At 49.9% G+C, this 18,571-nt stretch overlaps 1 protein-coding gene across 2 annotated transcripts; it reads right to left on the bottom strand.

The window, feature by feature from the left end:
* Positions 1-123: 123 nt before the first annotated feature.
* On the bottom strand, positions 124-17,765 carry CBX6 (chromobox 6). 2 transcript variants are annotated; one of them, XM_053978684.1, is made up of 5 exons: positions 17,655-17,765; positions 17,451-17,494; positions 17,233-17,298; positions 16,949-17,015; positions 124-8,963 (listed from the first exon to the last, which is right to left on the bottom strand). In XM_053978684.1, exons 1-5 carry the CDS (start codon positions 17,721-17,723, stop codon positions 7,992-7,994), a joined length of 1,218 nt encoding a protein of 405 aa, XP_053834659.1. In that variant the 5' UTR covers positions 17,724-17,765; the 3' UTR covers positions 124-7,991. The 2 variants fall into 2 exon arrangements, with proteins under 2 accessions (XP_053834659.1, XP_053834660.1); XM_053978685.1 differs by having other exon boundaries at positions 124-8,909.
* Between the last annotated feature and the right edge of the window lie 806 nt (positions 17,766-18,571).

The following is an 18,571-nucleotide window of genomic DNA, read 5'->3' as shown; positions in this document are numbered from 1 at the left end:
CCAAGAAGGGTGCAGGTGCTTGTGTTTGACTGCAGAGATGATCTGTGCTGGCTCAGGGCAGGCATTTCCATAGCCCTCCTCCCAAGCTCCACAAGTCACAGCCCACCCAAGGAAAACAAGAGGTTTTGGAATGTAACAATTTATTGGGGTTAATTTTTTGTTTTAATTTTTAACTCCCCATTTCTGGCATCGATACAATATTCAAGAGCAGCAGAAAGAACAAAATGTACAAGAATACAAGAGTAATTAGCACAACCCCCACCCCCAAACCTGGAGCAAACCAGTTTCTTGTAGGAAGCACCAAGGGAAGGAGTGATTCAATCACCCTTCCAGTGGCTCTCCTCCTACCCATCCACTCTAGACAGAGTTTAGCCAGCTGGGAACTGGATTAAAAAAAACAAAACAAAACTGAACAAACACTATATTTAAAATGAAAATTGCAAGACAAAAAAATAATATATAGATATACAATTCATCCGTGCACAATCCTTAAATGCATTTTTTTTCAAAATAAAAAAATTACAAGATACATATTTAGGTTTATTTTAAATTAAAAAAAAAAAAATTACCACCTTCACTCTGTATGCCAAGTGAGGGGAAATGAAGAGACAGATGGGTTGCACCAGAACTATCAGCTCTTGGAGTTAGGGGTGACCTTCTCCAAGAGGAAGGAAAGGCTCTGATGCTGCCGAAGCTCAAGCACAGGCAGAATCTGAAGCACCCAAGTACCACAGAACGCAGTGGGGTCACTCGCCTGCTCCAAGTTCAGTGTTTGCAGGAATCTGCAGCATTTGAGCCTAAGCTTGGCACAGGGGAAGGTGAAAGGAAGGAACAGATGAAGCAGGCCCCTGTCCTCCACCACCAGCAGACAACTTTCTATGCAAAAAGAAAACAAACGGGGGGAAAAAAAAAATCCCAAAGCAGAGAGTCTCCTCTATTCTTAGGGAGTGTACAAGGCTTAATGGCACAGGGGAGAAGAGGAAGGAGGACAGCACACTGAGTTGATTTGCTTGGGGGAGGTGCAGGCATGACAACTCTTTTCTAAAAAAAGTCATCACAACGATTAATTTTTTTGTTCTGTTTGAGAACTTGACCTAAGATTCTGCCCCTGCTTTGCAGCTGGAGGCTGGAAGCAGCAGGCTCCCTCCAGGGCAGCTGAAGAGCAACCTACCTGTGCAAGAGCACCTACCTGCTGCTCTGCCCAGAGGAAAACCCTCATATCCCTAGAGAGCAGGGACCAGCTGGGGGGCTGTTTGGGTGCATGGGAAAGCCCCATTAGTCCTACGAGGCCCTGAAGCCCCACGAAGTGCTTTGACCCACCCAGCTGTGTTCCAGAGGTTTAATGTGAGCTCCAAGTGCTCAGCTGAACAAGGAATGAAGTAAAGAACGAGGGCCTTGCAATGGGAATTAACACTTTGCCTGCATGCCCCACCATGCCCCTTTCCTCCCAGCAGACACATTTTCTGAACCATTGCAGAAGCTGGCACCACTCTGATTGCATCTTGCTGCAGTTCTGTCACCTTACTTCTTCCCTGTGTCACGCACGCTGCTTGCTGCCCACCCAGCCCAGGGGCACAGAGGGCATCCCGCTCCTCCATCCCAGTGCCATCTGCCAGTGCCTGGAGGGTGTGGGCTCAAAGCACAGAGCTCAGCTGGGCTGGAACGACCCTCACCCCAAGGACTGTGCTTGTGGATGGCCCTGGAGTCATTGTTTCCTACCACAGAGAAGCTGGAATGGACAGAAGAGCTGCCAGAGGCAGCCAACCACCACAGGACTCTATCTCCCTTCACTCCTGGAAGGAGAAATTTACAGAAGGGAATAAAGAAGAACTCAGGGCCCTGCTGCATGCTTACACATGAGGCAGGTGGGACACAGGGCACCTCAGAATCACCACACAGAACACAGGAGAAGCTCCTGGTGCCAAGACTGACCCTGCACAGAAAAGGGTGCAAATACCTCCGACCACATCAGTCTGACACGGGGCAATGGCAAAATGTGAGAGGAGCAGAGGACGGAAAGGCAAAGGTGAGGATGGAGACAGACTCCAACATCTCCTGCCATCTATACCCCCAAAAAGAAACCACACAGATTGCACTCTGGGGAAGGATCTCAAAAATAGAAGTTAAAAGAAAATAAAGACACTTATTTTCTCAACCTCAGAGCATTGGTGAAATGAAGATACTTCCTGGAATTGCCTGGGGAAGGAAGCACAGACAGGGAGCAGGGGATTTCTGAAGCAACACTGAGCACTCCATCTCTGTGCAAACGCCTCGAGAGTTGGGCTGCCAGCACCCTCAGCAGGATGGTCTCCTCCACCCCCATCCCCCTTGCATGAGGGAGACAGAGGCACAGGGCAGTGACACAGCTGGCAGAAAAACCATGGCAAGCCAAGAAGGAACAGAACTTAGGAGGCACCAAATTCCCGACCCCAAATTAACCCTCTACAGCAGATCGCCTTCAGAGCAGAGATCAGGGAGGCTGTGCATGGGGTGGTGGGTGAGATGGGGAGAAAGGGGGAGAAGGAGGCTTTTTATAGTCATATATTTATATATAAGAAGTAAATAAGATCCCAGCTCTTGCGTGATTATTGGGCAATTGAAAAATGCAGCAAAAGCAAGCGACATTGGAGTAAAAGGATGTGCCAGGCAAGGAGGAAAAAGTCTTGTCAGAAGGTGGGGAAGGAAGCAAAAGGGAAAATAAGCACTTAGCCAAACACGCACTCCAGGTTTGTTACACCTCCCTGGGAAGAAGGACCTGCTCCTGAGCAGCCCCACTAATGCCATGGTCTGGGGTGGGCAGAAGTACAGAGAACTTGGGACACCATCTTTCAAGCATGGCAACCTCTTTCTGCCAGGAAGTGCCCAGGAAGGTGATACTCCCCAAACACTGGGAGCTGCTGAAGCCTCCTCTACACAGAGGGGCTGGAGAAGGGAGTGATATCCCTAGGAAGACTCAGCTCAGAGACAGCTCCTACCTGGTAAAAAGCATGATTGTGGTTGTTATTTTTTTCTTTTTTTTTTTTTTTTTCCCCTTTTTTTTAAATTTGTTTATTTCACAAAATCTCCCTGGGAACTTCAGTAAGGGGAGACAGAGAGAAATGCTCCCATTCTCTTTTGAAAACAGAATTTAAGCAGTGGCTCACCACAGCTGGGCCTGCTCACCACACTATTTCTGTTTTTCATCCCCAAAGGAGCTTGTATCTCATTAGCTTCATGCTCCTCCTGTCCCACGCTGCTCATTGAGAAGAGAGCCTGAGAGAGGAGGTTTTTGTTCCAAGTTGAAAGCCATGGGAAGCACTGACAGTTTGATAGGCGGAGAGAGAAGTTCCCAAGTGCAGCCCAGGCTATGGGAAGCATCAAGACATCAGTCATCTGCCACTACAAAGCCACTGCAAAGGGCACCAGAGAAGTCCAGACAAGAAAAGCTGTTCAAGCGTCTCTGCCTACCATCTTCTGTTCAGATACCAACATCTGGTGGTTTCCCTCTTCCCTGCAGTCACTCCCACACACCAGAAGAACACCAGAGACATCGTGGACAGGGAAGCCAGCACACAAGAGCTGCTTCCTCGCTCTGAAGGAACATTCAGGCAACTCTTCCCCACCACCCCAAAGGAAGCTGGAGAAGAAGGCTGCCTTACTTGAGCACAGTCCTGTCAGAGTGTTCCTCTCCCCTCTCCACCCTAAAAACTTCCAGCATTTGCTGGCCTCAAGAAGAGGGTCCATGTCCCTCAGCAACACAATCAGAGCACACAAGGCAGCGCTCTCATCTGCCTCTAGAGATCTGGCCACTGTTGGAGAAGAGGTGCTGGAATACACACCAATGGGATTCAGTTTTCTGTCCTGATGTGGTGAATTCCATACAGAAAAATGTCACCCCCCACTTGGTGTTGGAAGAAGTTTAAGACACCTTACAGAGGAGAGGCATATCTGCTTCCCAGGAAATAAGCCCACCATGATTAATTCTGCTTGGATATAGGGGATGGAAAAGAGACAGCAACTTGGCAGGAAAGGTACATGCCAACCCCAAACATTAGCAGCTTGCTGTGCATGCAAAGTAAGTCAACTGTTTCCATGTTGATGGCCTGATCCACATTCTGTCAGAACACGGCCGGCCATCTCTGAGGGCTGCTCAGCCAGAAAACCACTTGGAGACTCCATCTTAAGCTCACAGGAGAGGTATGGGAGGGAAGGGAACTCACTCCAACACTTGGGAGGCAAGGACGGGAAAGTTTCGTAGACAGGGTTCCTCCAACATGCAACTTGCCTTTTCAGCTCAGAAATCGCTGCTTAGTCCTAGAATGCCTTTCCCTCCAGTTCAAGCAAGCCAAACACCATCCCAGACACACATGCTTCGATACTACAAAATACTCTTTTCTCTAAGGACCATCTAATACCACTACAGTTTGTGCAATCACTGCATTTATTATTCATTTTTAAACTCTCTCTCGCTCTCTCCCTGTAGAAATTTTTTTTAAAACTTTTCTTTTTTTTATGCAAAACTAATCATTTCACTTTTTCCACTCCATCATAAAATCTCCTCTAAAAACATGACAACGAGAACAAACATGGCACAGACACAGAGAATATTTCCCTGTTTTTGTTGAATTTTTTTTTTCTAAGGGTTATGGGGAAAGGAAAGGGATACTTTCAAATAAACTCCTCCCTCAATTCCATGCCCATTCTAAAAGGCATGGATGAATCTTCTTTCCTATCTCCATTAAGGAGCAAGGGCAAAAATTCAGAAGGAGGAGCACAGCCAACGTGAATACGAAGGCAGGTTAGTCAGCCTCAAGTGTCTTGTCCACCTGAGGGAACTTGAGGTGACTGCTGCATTCAAGTTAGCAAACCTCTAACTCAAACCAGCATGGGATCCTCATTTCGGATCCAGAGGTTCAGGGTTTGGTTCCCACCTGGTGACCCACCCAGGGAGGGATTTGTCACACAAGCAGGTGAGCTGTGTCTGCAAGCCGGATCATATTCCTTTCTTCCTCCACAAAGAGGATCTACCACACGAGTTTCTCTGCTGCAACAAGTCCCCTCATCTCCTCACCGCAGGAAGGAGGTCCTTGCGGAGCATCCCTACAATGACCCACTGTTTTTCTCTTCACAGACAGTTCCCTTGCTTGCCACTCTGGAGAAAGGCAAAACCCCTTCAATTAAACAATTCCTGCCCCTTGCCCCCAAAGAACACCATACAAGAGACACTGGGGAAAAGAATTCTGCCAAGCAACACATCTTGGCCAAAACACATCAAGAATTTCCTATTAAAGTTCCCTTTTATCTCCCACTTAAACGCTTCAACACTTTTTTCAGAACCTTGATACCACAAAACAAAACACATCACCACATACACACCAAACAGTAACTTAACAACCTAAAGTGACTGGCTGGTTTGCATTCACCCCATAAAGCAGCTCTTCTTATCTCACAGCCACAGATTAGTTCTTATTCAGAAGGGGGAGGAAAAAAAGAAGACTCTCCTTGCTATTTTCCTAAGAAAGAGCTTTTCCCTATGCCTACAAACTGCTCATCTTTGAAGCTGCAGTCAAATGGATAGGCTATGCTAACATAAGGGTTCCCTGGGTGTGCCAGGCACAGGAAAGATGCGCAAAAGAAAACCCAAATTAAAAAAGAAAAAAAAAAAAAACCAACACCCATAAAAAGTACAAGCAGGTATTAACACAGACACGCACACAAGTCCAACAAGTTATAGAAAGCCTTAGCTTGGTGAATGGATCAGGGAAGTCTCTTTCTCCCTGCCCCTAGCTTCAGCTGTGAATGAAAGCACATCCCCGAAGAGTCCAGTAAGCTCTTTAACCAAGGAAAGAAAAAGAAAGAGGTGTATGAAGGGTGATGCTAACAGCACCTGTAATCCCCCTCAGACTGTCTGCACAGACACCTAACCACAACTGGTGTGAATTCACCGTTTCCCACAGCTTGGAATGCCACCCACTGCCAAGGCAAGGTTTGTGGGGAGGGCAGCAAAGATTTTATTACACCAACCCAGGCGCTGGAGGCAGGGAACGGACACACTCTGGGCACAAAAGCCCTAATTAAGGTCAGAAGCTGGTCTATCCCTCTACCACCCTGACAATGTTCCTTGGGCAGACAAATATTACTTCCCTCCCACAAATTGCCTTCCTTCTATGCTCAGATCACTACAACCACAAAATCACTACTGCAGGAGAGCACTCCTCAGAGCCAGCAGCTCCTGAACATCCTTGTGTGAAAGCACCAGAGGGGCCAATTCCACTTGTGTTCACCTGCCCAGGGCAGGCTTATAAGTAAATGAGCCCTGGCATGAGGAATTTTTTCCACCCTTTTCACCTCTGCAGCATGTAATGTAGAAGTGACATCCCTCTGCCCCATCCAGGGACAGGACTGTGAGGGTGAGGCTATCCCACCGGTTCATCAGCACCTCTTTTCCTTGCCTCTACAGGCTCAGTCCTGTGCAAGTAGAGGAAGAAAGGAGAGCAAAGGAACGGCTTTTCACCCTGAAGCTTAGGACCCACACAGAAACAGAGCAAGCCAGAAATGGCAGGCAAAAAATAGAGCTTATTTTGGATGTGAACAAAGCTGGTCAGGGAAAGAGGGAGCTGTGGAATAAACAGCAAGCTGTGGTCTTCCTCCCTCCTACTTGCTAGGGGTGAAGAGAAGGAATTTCTAGATCAGCTCACAGGAGCTTTAGGGGACGAGATCCAGCGCACATGCACACGATGTGAGAGAGACAGGTATTTCTTATGAGCACCTTTGGTTGACAGTTGTAAGGGCTGTTTCAGATGCTAAAAAGACAGAGGGGAAACCTCTTCCATGCCACCCACCAGAAGGAGGGGAGAGCAGGAGGGGCAAAAGCGAGCAGGAAGAACAAACAACCTGCCTTAGCATCCACCCCTCCTTCCTTTGGAAGGAGCAAGAGGAAGCAAAGAGGGCCGGGGGAAGCTTACGCACAAGGTGGGAGAGCAGCCTCACGCGGCTGGGGCAGCGTCACGCTGTTGGCATTATCTTCCCACAGACTGAAAGATCTCCCACTCCTGCTTCTGCCACGGAAAGACCAGAGAAAGGCATTTCATGTCCCTCTCTCCCAAACAAGTGCAAGTGATGAACATCAGGAGGAAGATATGGGCTGGAAGCAGACTCCTCTTTTCTTCCCTTTCTCCTGAGGAGCTGAACAGGTTGGAAGATGCAGAAGAGGAGGGATCAGGGCACCTGAAAGCACCCATACAACTGCCAAGGTAGCACCAATAGTCAAAGGAAAGGGGAAGCCAATATGAGGCATAGGCTGCATGGGGCACCCCCCCACCACCCCAGCTTTGTCTCAAGCACCTTCCAGGCATGACATTTCACCTGTCCTTCTCCCCCTCACTCTGAGGGCATCTGGATCAGCAACTGCCACAAGGACAGTAGAGGAGAGGGCAGATCCAGGCCTCAGGCCAAGAGGGGAAGGATGGCAGGATGGTAGTCATGGCAAGGGGGAAACAAGAATGGAAGAGTCTGCATGCACATTGTGGGAGAAGGTCTGGAGGACCATGGGCAAGGGCTCCAACCCTCTTACATCCTCTCCTCACGGGTTTGGAGCTCCTCTTCAGTTTTTGTCAAAGATAGAAGGGAATGAGGAAGAGCAGCACCTTCCTCACCACCTGCACAGGCACACAGACACATGCTCACTCATCCCTCAGCCCCAAAGGCTCCACCGCCCGTTGGACAACACCACATTCAAGGACAAACAACCACTCCCCAGCCCCACCACAACCCTCCCTGCCTCCTCCTGGCGGTACGAACACCTAAGGACAGTGGGTGGTCCCACACCCCCACTGACACACTCCAGCCTCCAGGCAAGAGGAATTGGGCAGGAGGAAAGGAGGAGGAAGGGTGGCAGTGAGGGTAGAGGGACAGCCAAGGGGAGAAGGAGAGAACTAAGGACAGCCATTCGCACCACGACTTCTCTCAGGTAGAGCTCCCCCCACACCACTGGAGTGAGGGGACCTGGTTGCTCACTTGCTGGCTCCTCCACCACTGCCAGCCGCCACCTTCTCAAAATCCTCTGCATTGCAGAACTCCTTGATGGTTACAGTGAGGAGGTTGCTGGTGACATCTGTGACCACCACATTAGAGCAAGGGGACATCTCAGGACGCCAGTCGCCAGCCTCCTGCTCCGGGTCAGAAGAGGAGAGGGACAAGGAGGGTGTCTGCCCGCCACTGCACCCTCCCGAGGGAGAACGCTTGCTGGTGGCAGCTGACTCAGGTGGGATTGAGAGGTCGAGGACCTCTGACTCACGCCAGTCGGGGATGGCTGGGCTGAGGGTCTCAGGGAGCAGCTTTGGAGGGGAATCATCTGGGTCGGAGGAGGAGTGGGGAGCAGGTGATGGACAGCCAGAAGAGCTGGAGCTGGGGGCATCATAGGGGGCGGAGCCCATAATGAGCCCACAGGAGGCTGCCTGGGAGCCTTCAGCCTCCCCCTTGCCCTCTGGAGAGGGGGTAGGTGCAGCAGACTGCTTATTGTAGAGCGAAAAGGTGCCAAACTTCATGTGGCGGATCTGAGTGCGGAGGACGCTCTCGCTGAACTTTTTGCTCTTGCCAATGACACGGTTTCGGGACGGGATCTTGGGCCGAGCCAGGCCCCCGGCCCCATTGGCTGGCTTCCCACCTTTGTCAATGACTTTGAGGTTGAGGATGATGCGGCTGCGTTTGGGCTCACGGGGTTTCACCTTACGGTTGATGATACGGACGGTCTCCGAGAAGGGTGAGACAGGAGGACGAATGCCAGCCCCGCCACCCACGCTCCCGCCATTCTGGGGATCTGGACGGGGCAGGGGGCGCCGGGACATGCGGTGGCATCGCCGGATGTCTTTCTTGAGCCGGTGCACCGCAGCGCTAGAGTGGAGTTTGGGAGAGGAGGTACTGGAACCAGGCTTGACAGAAAAGTGTACATCCCCAATGTGGAGGGCCTCCGCTTGGGCCCGAGCCTGCGGTGGTGGGGAGAAAGAAAACAAACAGGGTCAGAGAGGCAGCCTAGGTGCAGCCAGATCTCAAATCGGGCACTGCTCACTTCAGGCCAAGCACTCACCAGCAGCACCATGACACATTTATACCCAACATCAATGACAAGCACAGGTACACACCTACAAACGATTGATAGCTCCAGCACAACCCCCAGACAGGCAAAGGACACTGTCTGTATCATTTTTGGGCAGCTAATGTCTCCCTAGGCTGTACCTCTGTTGACACATGCTTTCCCCAGGGACAAACTGCGACTTCCCAGGCATGTTTCAGGGTTAGAGTTAATGGTCTCCAAAGCTCCCCTTGGTCGTCATCAGTCAAAGTGCACAACCCTCCACTGTCAGCCAAAGAAGCCAGCATCATCCTAGGCACTTGGGGCTGTCAGTGCTGAGACAGCACCAAACTTACAAAGGGATTGTACCAGGTTCTCTACAAATGGAACACAAGTTAAGAGGGAAGAGGCAGGGTAATGCCTCTGAAAAGCGTGGTAGAAGGGGGTCTTGAGGAACACAGATGGAAGCTGGTGAGAATGGTCTGATGGAGCTGTCTTCGTTAACACAAGAAATTTAGAGATCTGATTTTTTAATAGGGTCACATGCAAGTCATTCATTCTTACTCTGCTGTGGGAGCAAGTTCCAGTGTTTAAAGCCAGAGTTGAGGCCAGTAAATTCAAGTAAAATTTAACTGCACCTTCAAAGAAGAGATTGACTTGTCCTTTTGTGCACCACACTTGTTTGAAACGTAGCACTGGACCAGAGCAGGAATAGCACCTGTTCAACTGCTCTGTGCCAGCCCTCCTCAAGAGCCAGGCCAGGGGAACAATATTTTTAAGCTCTTCTGGTGCCAAAAACTGCCCTGGTTCATGCACCAGGGACAGGAACATTTTCTGTCAGCAGGAATAACAGTTTCATTGGTAAGCTGGTGCTGTATGACCTGTGGGCATGGGCATGAGTCTATTCTTAAATCACATCTCATCAGAGCACTGTTGCTTGTATAGCTCATCCTTCCACCTGCACCCCAGTACTTGCCCAAGCCAACCCCCTTCCATATTCGCTCTGAGCAGTGGTGACAGGTAGAAGTCATGCAGGCCTGGAGGGGACAGGTGAGCCCCCACCCTGTGACTGCCCATCCCGCGAGCAGCTTCCCCCACCTCGTGGGCACAGAAAGAACTGCAGCGCTAGAACACAACAGCTGCTTTTCCTCCCCAACTTTTCCATCCCGTTGCCCCTTGCACACGCCAAGATCAGGATGGCTTCTTGCCAGCTAAGAGCTTAGCACTCAACTCCATCTCCTTTGTCACCCTGCAGGCTGTGCCTCCTACCAGAGAAATGCCTGGGGAAAAAAAAAGTGCCTGTAAAGGCAGGGATCTAACAGATCTAAGCGAGGGGCCCAGCCAGGCCCTGCACAAAAAGCTCAAAGTCCTAGCCCTACAGCTCCAGAGCTTTGCTGTTAGCCAGAGCCCCTCTTCTCCCACAGAGATACCCATGGGAACCACAGAAGATCCTGAATGAGCAGACAACGGAGACGTGAAGACATTTTGTTCCTCTCTTGACTAACACTGGATGATCACAGCTTTCTGTACTACTTGTATTTTGGCTGTAAAAGGACTGCAAAAATGAGGCCTCCTTCTCTGACTGTACAAGAAAACACAAACTGAAGGCTCATCCTGACTACGGATCTAGACTCTGTGTTAGCCAACTGACAAAGAAACAGACATAAGTTAGCACAACCCTGAGGCAGGCACAAACACTCTGCACATTAACAAACAGGGCTGTTTCCACCTAGCTAAAGGGAAGTGTTCCCAGGACACACAAACCCCAACACTTTTTCTGCTGTAGCAGAAAGCATCCCAATGTCCGTCTAGTTTCTCTTTGCTCAGCCTCATGCGTTACTCCATGCCCCAAACTGTTGAGAAAATAAGACACAGTTCCTGTCACACGCATAGTACAGGCCTGAGCACAGCACCAGCACCAGATAAACTTCCTGCAGCACACATCAACTCTCCCTCTCCCATCTCATCAATATACAACTTGGGGACACTGCAGACCTGGTCAGGAGTTGACAGGCAAATGCACATTTGTGCTGTGCTTACTCCATCTCTTCACAGGTCCCTCTGAAGCAGATGGCAGATGACACAAGGACAAGCTAAAGTTTGCTGACATACCAGCACAGCCCGAATTAACAATTTCGTTTCCTTTCATCCTGCTCCACATCACAACCAGCCCTTCCAGCATTGCTGCTCTTGTGCTTTGGGTTTCTTACCAATTTACCACTGGTGAGCCAAGAGCAAAATTCAACACAACATCCCATTCCAAAATACAGGACAGGGAAGGCAGGCAAAGGTTACAGACAGATGCATCACTGAAAATCCTTCTACAGCTTCAGTGGATGGACACAGGTATCCTTCAGGGCCTCTCCCGTTGCCAGCATTGCACATCTTTCAAATTAATTGCCTATCCTGTAATCGCGCCTTTGAGTGAGGAGTTCTGCCCCCTCTGTGCCACTCTGCTCCAAGTCAAATCTAATTGCCACCTTCCACCAGCACTGCCTCCACCACCCAGCAGCAGAAGACAAAGGCAGCTTCCCAGAAGTGTGGGGGAAGCAGTCACAAACACCCTCAGTTTCCTTATACACCCCAAAAATTCCTGAGCAAAGCTTCCCATCAGCCGCATTAAACACAGTGATAATGCTGGGATGGTTACTACCTGGCCACTTCCACAGCCCCGTTGCTTTTACTTTCTCTTCCTGTACACATTAATCAGCTCCTGTCCTGCTTTCACAGAGAGACCTGTCTTGGTTTTGAGCTTGCCCAGCAGCTACTGCAGAGCCCTGGTACATGGCCTGGACTTTTCCAGTGTGCCAGAACCAGTAGGTCTCATTTATGTGCCATGAGTCTGCGTTTCCAGTTACTTCTGGGGCACTTTCTCCAAGGCTGAAGCTGTTTCTAACTCATGTTTCAGCTATCTGCCTTTATCAAATTCCAGCTTCAGTAGTGTCTAGGTAGTCTACACACAGCATTGATACTTCAGTCAGATTATTAAGAGAGAGGGTAATTTATGGCCCAACAGTCCTCCCCTGCTGCTACACTGCTATCCCCAGTGACCAGCTTCAATGCAAGTTCCAAAGACCATTATGCAAATATTCAGCTTACCTTGAGATTGTTTTTCCAGGTAAGGTTTCAAGAAAAATCGTATCAGATGCTTTATCTAAGACCAGCCCCCAGAGCTTTCTCACTTGGGAAGCTCAGTATTCCTACCACAGGATCAGGTTTATTCAGGCATCACCTACATGAACTCATCCCTTCACTGCAGAGGACAGCACAGAGGCACTCCTTCCCCTGTTTCCAACTTTAGATTAAGTAACTGGCTACCTTTGGTTTGGAGAAGACTCAACATTCAGTTTCATCTGTTGGAAATGCACTTCTTCCTGCTCTGGATCCATTCCTCGATCACATTCACAAGCCATATGAGGATAAGGTCTTTGAAAAACAAACCCACTGTATCCTCTCAACTGTGTCACCACAGTTTGCTCCTTGGCTCACAAGCGTTCCACACGGAAACTACCTCTCTAGGTTTTGCTGCTTTCACCAGCAGGATGTGCTCACTGCTGAAGAGGTACTCAACATGTATATGAAGTAATTCACTCTCTGCTTACAGCTCAGCCTACATCAGGATGCAGTTTCTGGAAGCTTGCTGCAGTGCTCTGTCATGAGAGCAAGCCAATTGCTGGGATTGCTTCCCTTCCCCCTCTTCCCGTCTGGGATACGTATCACCTTTATTTATCTTGTACAGCTTTCCCTCACTGCCCCTGGGAACTAGTGTATCTCCCCCATTCCCTACTATTTCTGAATAAGTGTCCCTCGAGGCCCAGCAAGCATATTTGTTCATTCATTCCCTTAACGCACTGAGGCACACAAGCACGTACACAGACACGTGCTTAGAAAGGCCTCTCTTACCTGATTTGTATCAAAATCTCTATGATTTGGAAGAAAAAACCAAACCAAAGACCTTGTAAAGCAATGGATTTCTAGTGAATTATTTCAAAATCTCACCAATTCCAGTAGTATCGCTGCACCATAGTAGCGCTACTCTCTCATAAATTACTGGCTCTGCTTTGTCTTTTATTCTCCACCTGCATTCCCACAGTCTTTGCTCCCAAAAGCATTTGCAAGAGCTCTTCTTTCCCCTTTTTGGCTGCCATTCTGCCTTTTTATCACCCTCTTTCTTCTGCAGTCTTCCAAGTGACAAGGCAAAAACAAGCCAGTTCATAGCACAGTTCTCCCAAGCAACACTGCCATAAACTAAAGTTTCCCTCTGGATTGGGAACAAAATGCTACAAAAGGGGAACAGTCTGTTTTCAAATTACTCAGGATAATTTACGAACAGGGAGGAGATCAAAAGAAACCCAATTCCAGCTTTGGAGTTCAAGAGAGGGCAAAAGGACAGAGCACCATGCTGCTCAGCCCCTTCTTCCCCCACTCCCCTACTAAGAATCCCTTTACCCTTGTTCTCCCTTACTTCTTCCTTCCCATTAACCTTCTTCACTCCTGTCACCTTAGTATTTATGGCCACCCCAACTAGGGGGCTTTGCCAGCCACCCACTGAGCTTGCAGACTGGGCTCTGTCTCTGAATAGCACTTGCTAGACTTTATTAGATGAGGTGGTGAGGTTTGCATTCCACACAGAGGAGTGCCTAGAGAAAAAAGTGAAATAAAAAGAGCAAATCAAGCAGGAGAAAAAGAGGAAGATCACTACAGCATGTGCTACGTCTCTTTCTAACCTCACACCAGCATCCATGCTGAAGGGCCTGTCCTCAAGGATGACTTCTGCCAGACACCTGAAGAGCCTTATATACAGTGCTGCCCATTTCAGACTAAGAACTTTGTTTCCCATCCGCTCAGCAGAGGACTGCAGCACACCAGCAGCCTCCTACCAAGCCTGAGCCCAGCTGTGGGAAAGTTTGCCCTGGGCACGCAAAGGATAAAGACCCATTTCCTGCCCAAAACTTTGCAGTTGAAGTTTGCAGGGGTTGCTTTCAACACCGGCCATCTTGATAGTGACATTACAAAGCCTGGACTGTGATGTGCCTCTGCAGTCTGATCGAAAGGGCAAGTGTTAGACAGCTCTCAGAAACAGAAGCCTGGCTTACAAAGGCAGCAGGTGGTCAAAGATGCAACTTTTCAAAGCTTTTCCAAAGGCGTGGGCCACTAACCTGCTGGAATGCTTTCTGCAAATCCCCCTGGATGCCTACCTGCAACTTTTGAGAACTAATCCCAGGATAAACCTAGTCTCAACTGCAAGCTAAAACACCCACACAAGCCAAAGGACTGAGTGGCATATCAGGGCACTTATTTTGATGCCATTCTAGAGACTCAGAAGCCTAGGTTTAAGCACTGATACACATGAAAAATCCTAGCAAGCCACCAAGTCAAGGGCAGACTACTCTATCAAAGCAGTCCTAGGCCAGATTTCTGCTTAAACATCATTGCATGCAGGCCTAATCTGTTCAGTTAACAGATCAAAAAGAATATTGTTCTAACTGCCAACTCCATATACTCCCTCTGGGATACAAGAATCAGATTTCTTCCCCTGCTTCCGAAATTCTCACTGGCAAGAGATTCTGCAGCTGAAAGAACTGAAAATACTGTTAGTAATGCAGGAGGCAGAACCCAATCCCACTCCTCTCACAGCAGAACCGGTGCTGTGGGGCTGGAGAGGTCAAATGTGCATCTTCAGGGGGTCAGAAAAACTGAGTTCCAAACCATCCCGCTGTCTCTGTTGTAACTCTAGCCGCAGTTGTGTCGATTGTGGTTTGCCTGAACAGAGCTCAAACAAGTTCAGATGGGGCTGGCTCAGAGTGAGTTACTTCTTGCTGCCTGGTCTGGGGTGTTATTTTTAGGGTAGGATCCGAAGTCACAGAGGAACAGCAAGTCAGAGCACTAACAGTTCCACCAGCTGTTTCCCAGAGGTGGAAACCAAGCAGCAGTGGTAGCGCTCTGCCCTGCCAGCCTCTCCCACAATGTGGCACCAGCCTTCAGGAGGGCTGATCTTGCTCCCTATCACGAGTCATCTTCTACAAAGTACCAAGCCAGCTCTGCAAACCTACAGGTTTCCATTACCATTTGAGAAGCTGGCAGAAAGATGTGCCACAGAAACGTGTCACGGATGTGATTCAAAGGATGCTGCTGAATAATTCACGTTAAGTTTAGGGGAGTTTTAAAGGGTAAGGGGAAAAGAGAAGCAATGAGTGGGTTTTGAGTTCGGGGGTTGCTTTTGGTTTTTTAAATGAGTGAGAATGAGTAATTTTTTTTTTTAAGATATGGCAATAGATATGGCCATATCACATTCAGAAACAAAAATAAAATAATCTGATTACACATAGCATAGTCACCTCTCTACAGCTCTGAACAGTGTCAGGTGTTACAAATACCAGTATTTTTTAATGCAGGCAGAAGACTATTTCAAACTGGTGATTTTCCCTTCAAGTGTTCCTTTGAATTATTGGAAATTTAAACACAAGAGTTACATTTAGTGCATGAGTGCCAGAAAGAGGAAAGCCAACTAGGCTATGTTCCCTGAATACAGCATAAGAGGTAGCACATATCAGATATGTTTGTAATTCTCAGGCTACAGATACAGAACACTGTTAGCAGAAGAACAGGCGACCGGGGAGGACAGTTCCATCAGCAAGACTTCCCAAGGATTACCATGGTCCCCTGGGTTTCACGCAGAGCATCAGAATACGCCTGTTCCTGCATTTCTTCTGTGTGCTTCATTATGCCCTCTCAAAGCAGAGAAGAGGTGACACCCTACCCCTCACTGTACTTTCCGGTGCTCATGCAGTTAAAAGTGCTGTGCTGATTTGAGTAAAGCTCCTACTGCTGCCAGGCAAAGGGAAGCATTAACCTGTTTCACAGATGGGGAAACATGCACAAAGCCTAAGTGACTTGCCCAAAGCCACAGGATGACTTGGTGATAGTGATGCCTTACTACAGGGTCCACACTGGCTGTTCCAGGGCTTCTTATCAGAATAAAACCAGGGGAACTCCAGACTTGCTCATCTCTCTAAACTGTACAAAGGTGTGTTCTTTCTATGCTCATTTGAAGCCTGAGATTTTGACAGTTGGAGAGGAAGGGGAGGGAAGAGGGGAGTAGAGCACGGCATTTCTTCTGTAAACTAACGAATTCCAGAATTCACATAACAGTCATGCAGCTACCAGAGTTCTTAATTAAAAAAAAAAAAAGGCAAAAATACAGAGCTAGTAGGGCTGCACTAGGGACTACCTTCCTTGCTCTTCTCTGCAAGCAAACAGAGATGCTACGACATCTTGCAGAGATGCTGAGTCTATCAGAAAGCAACTGGAAACTTCAGCTGCCATCCTATGCAGAGGTGAAACACCCCTCCTCCTCCCAGCCACCCCTCACCCTCTGCAAAAGCAAAACAAGCCTGCAGCTTACAGATCAAAGCATGAACCCTTCATTGAACTCCCATGGAGCACCTACATCCTTAAATGCAATCAGAGGAGCACAAGTGGCAGTGGGATTCCCACCTCTGCTGCCTGACCGCTCAGCTTGCTGCTAAGTTGCAGGGCACGGGTCGGATGGAACAGCCTGCTGAAGGAAGAGGAACAAGACTGGCTAGCTCTCCACTGCGGCAACAGAAGGCCACGAGAAGGAGAGGATATTGGAAAAAGAGACTGCAGGCTCACCATGCACATCTGCGTGTGCTGACCGTCCTACTGAGGCACCCGTCGCACGCACACGCGCTCTCCCCTCACACGCTTCTGTGCCTCTGCCCACCCCCCCTTTCCTGTCGGGTTTTCCCCGCGCTCCCAGAGCCAGGCATCAGGCACAAGTCACTTGAAAGTCCAGTCCTTCCAAGGGCACACGCCAGCAAGGTTTGAGAGATTTTTTTTTTTTTGCTAGGCCTAAGTTATTTAAATAAGAGTTACCTTCAGCAGAAAAGTTTTAGGTTTAGGTCCTCTCTTCTTGGGCCCATACAGCTCACGTTCTCGTTCCCTTTAGGGAATCAAATTTTTCAAGAAGTTAAAACTTTTCCCAAAGGGAAAAACAGAAGCATACAAGTTAAAGGCAAAAAAGGAAAAAAAAAAAAAAAAGTGGAAAAAAAAAAAAAAAAAAAGAAAAGGAACGTCTGGACGCTGTTTCCCGCTCGCCCACCCAAAGTCAAACCTGCTGCTGCAGTCCCGCCAGCCCAGGGTGGGGGATGAACACTCACTTCTGCTCGAAGGCGGCGATGAGGCGGGAGTCCAGGATGTTCTCCTCGGGTTCCCAGGTGCTGTACCTGCCGGGGCGAGAGCAGCGGAGGGGACAAGCGAAGCGAAGCGGTTAGCGCCCGAATCCCCCCGCAGCCGCACACACAGATACCTCCCCCTCCATCCCACTCCGCCCGATCCCATGCCCCCCATCCCCGCAGCCCGGGCGGGATACACTCACTTGATGGCCCAGCCTTTCCATTTCACCAGGTACTCGATGCGCCCCTGCAACACACGGGGGAGAAGGCAAGGGGGGGGGGGGGTGTGTGTGTGAGGCGGGGGCCCGGCGGGCGGGCCAGCGGCGCGGCCGGGGCCCGGCAGCGAGGACCGAGGTAGGGGGGGTGGGGGGGGGGGTCCCGCAGCCCCAGTAGGGGCGGCCCCTCACCTTTCGGATGCGGCGCTTGATGATGGACTCGGCGGCGAAGACGCGCTCCCCCACTGCAGACAGCTCCATCTTGCTGCTCCCCCTCGGCGGCGGCGCCCACAGCCCATAATAATCCCGCCCGCCCGCGCGCGCCGCCCCGCCCCCTGCCCGCGGCCCCGCCCTCCTCGTGCCGCCGCCGGCTCGCGCACGCCCGCGCGCCCCCTCCCGCCGCGGCCGCGCGTGACCCGCCCCCCCCGTGGTTAAAGGCCCTTAAAGGGGCCGCGCCGCGGGCGGGGCGGGGGCGCTCGGAGCCCCGGGCCCGCGGGACGGCCGCGCAGCGGGGAGAGGAGCGAAGGGAAGGGAAGCGAATCCCGCCCGGGCAGATCCCCGCCATGGCGGCGGTATTGCCCCTTCCCGCCCGAACGGGGCCTTTTTTTTTTTAGTTAAAACAATGGCGGCAGCCTCTTCTTCTCCCGCTGCAGATGCACCGTCACCCTCTCTCGCCAGCGGGGAAGCAGGCAGCCTCGAAGCACGTACCAAGGCAAAAACTAGCAATAGAGGCGCTTAAATGTTTTGTTTCCTTTTTCTGTGTTTTATTCCGTTTAGCTGGTGTGAGTGTGTGCCAGTATAAGGTACAATTTTTGAGCCACTGTAAGGTACTGCGAGGTAAATGGGCCAACCACGCTACATAAACCTGTAAGGAAACCATAAAAATGTTAAGTCACTTAGAGGAATTCCCTGCCCTGACTATTACTGCAAACCCAGAATTAATTTGCAGCATACTTTACACTCTCTTGCAGGTGCTAAAAAGACAAAAATCTCAGTCAAAAATCGTTCTCTGTGATCCAAAGTGGAAGCTCACAACCCTGCAGCTGTTTTTGTGTGAAACGCAGCGTCCACCCTCACCTGGAGGACCTTATCTGGCCCGTTCTGCTTTC

The sequence above is a fragment of the Vidua macroura genome, chromosome 5 (genome assembly GCF_024509145.1).
Source record: "Vidua macroura isolate BioBank_ID:100142 chromosome 5, ASM2450914v1, whole genome shotgun sequence".
Taxonomy (NCBI): Eukaryota; Metazoa; Chordata; class Aves; order Passeriformes; family Viduidae; genus Vidua; species Vidua macroura.
This window is presented reverse-complemented; position numbering and strand designations above follow the sequence as displayed.

Coding starts and splice junctions, on each gene's coding strand:
- CBX6 (XM_053978684.1), bottom strand. CDS start 17,723: ATGGAGCTGTCTGCAGTGGGGGAGCGCGTCTTCGCCGCCGAGTCCATC. Junction 17,299..17,450: donor TGGAAAGGCTGGGCCATCAA/GTGAGTGTATCC, acceptor TCGCCCCGGCAG/GTACAGCACCTGGGAACCCG. Junction 17,016..17,232: donor ATCGCCGCCTTCGAGCAGAA/GTGAGTGTTCAT, acceptor GATTCCCTAAAG/GGAACGAGAACGTGAGCTGT.